The sequence below is a fragment of the Suncus etruscus genome, chromosome 9 (assembly GCF_024139225.1).
Source record: "Suncus etruscus isolate mSunEtr1 chromosome 9, mSunEtr1.pri.cur, whole genome shotgun sequence".
Taxonomy (NCBI): domain Eukaryota; kingdom Metazoa; phylum Chordata; class Mammalia; order Eulipotyphla; family Soricidae; genus Suncus; species Suncus etruscus.
The window spans coordinates 53,460,215-53,461,575 of NC_064856.1; the positions used below are offsets into that span (position 1 = coordinate 53,460,215).

The 1,361-nt window shown below is 36.0% G+C and overlaps 1 protein-coding gene across 1 annotated transcript; it reads left to right on the forward strand.

Moving 5' to 3' along the window:
* Positions 1-208: 208 nt before the first annotated feature.
* Positions 209-1,150, forward strand: LOC126018255 (olfactory receptor 51G2-like). The gene has a single exon (XM_049780398.1). It carries the CDS (start codon positions 209-211, stop codon positions 1,148-1,150), a length of 942 nt encoding a protein of 313 aa, XP_049636355.1.
* Positions 1,151-1,361: the final 211 nt, after the last annotated feature.

A 1,361-nucleotide genomic window follows, 5' to 3' on the forward strand; every position in this document is an offset into this window, starting at 1 on the left:
TGGGTAAATTTTTCTCTAAGTATGCAATGGACAAATAATATCAATTATAAGTAACAAATATAGATATATATACTTCTAAATAATTAGTGAGGTATCATAAGTATTAAACAGAATCAATATGCAATAAATCATCACTTAGTCTTGATTTATTTTTTCTAACATTTCCACTTTTATTTCTTCATCTTCTGAAGGTTTTTTCAGGAGCACAATGTCCGTCTTCAACAGCTCATCCTTATATCCTCGTTTCCTTCTGACAGGCTTTTCTGGCCTTGAAAGCAAATATGGCTTGATTTCTCTTCCTATCTTCATAATTTACATCACATCAATTGCAGGAAATATTACAGTCCTCTTTATAATCAGAACAGAGCCCTCCCTCCACCAGCCAATGTATTACTTTCTATCAATGTTGGCCCTTACTGACCTGGGCCTATCCACTACGACTTTGCCTACAATGGTCAGTGTCTTCTGGTTCCATGTCCGGGAGATCTCTTTTAATACTTGTCTGGTCCAAATGTACTTTATCCATGTTTTCTCAATTATTGAGTCAGCTGTGCTGTTAGCTATGGCGTTTGATCGCTTTGTAGCAATCAGAGAGCCTCTACGCTATGCAACTATTCTAACTAATGGTGTGATCATTGGCATTGGTTTGGCTATTGCTGGAAGAGCTTTGGCACTGGTCTTCCCAGCTTCCTTCCTCCTAAAGAGACTTCAATATCGTCCTATAAATATACTTTCCTACCCCTTCTGTCTACATCAAGATCTCATAAAGACAACTGTTTCCAACCGCAGGGTCAGCAGCATTTATGGACTCATGGTGGTTATCTTCTCAATGGGACTTGATTCAGTTCTCCTCCTTCTTTCTTATATTCTCATCCTTGCCACAGTGTTGAGCATAGCATCCAAGTCAGAGAGAGTAAGAGCGCTTAATACTTGTATTTCCCACATTTGTGCTGTACTCACCTTCTATACACCAATGATTGGTTTATCTATGATACGTAGATATGGACAAAATGCTTCCCCTATTGTGCATGTGCTCATGGCCAATGTCTACTTGCTAGTTCCACCCTTCATGAACCCCATTGTCTATAGTGTTAAAACTAAGCAGATACGTGATAGAATTCTCAAGAAATTCAAGCAGCAAAAACTTTAAATGAAAGAAATATTAATATTTTTTATTTAACAATATCTTTATATTTTGGGGAGGTAGTTTAAATGAACATGGATCTTAAATAGTACATTGTCTTTTAGATTCTATCTATATATTGATGTTCAAAAATGCTATATCTTCAATATGGAATATAAAAGCATCCTTTCAAAATATATTCATGTTGACAGTTTAGATCATGAATCCCTATATTCAA

Excerpts from the sequence above, each read along its gene's own strand:
- LOC126018255 (XM_049780398.1), top strand. The coding sequence starts at position 209 with ATGTCCGTCTTCAACAGCTCATCCTTATATCCTCGTTTCCTTCTGACA.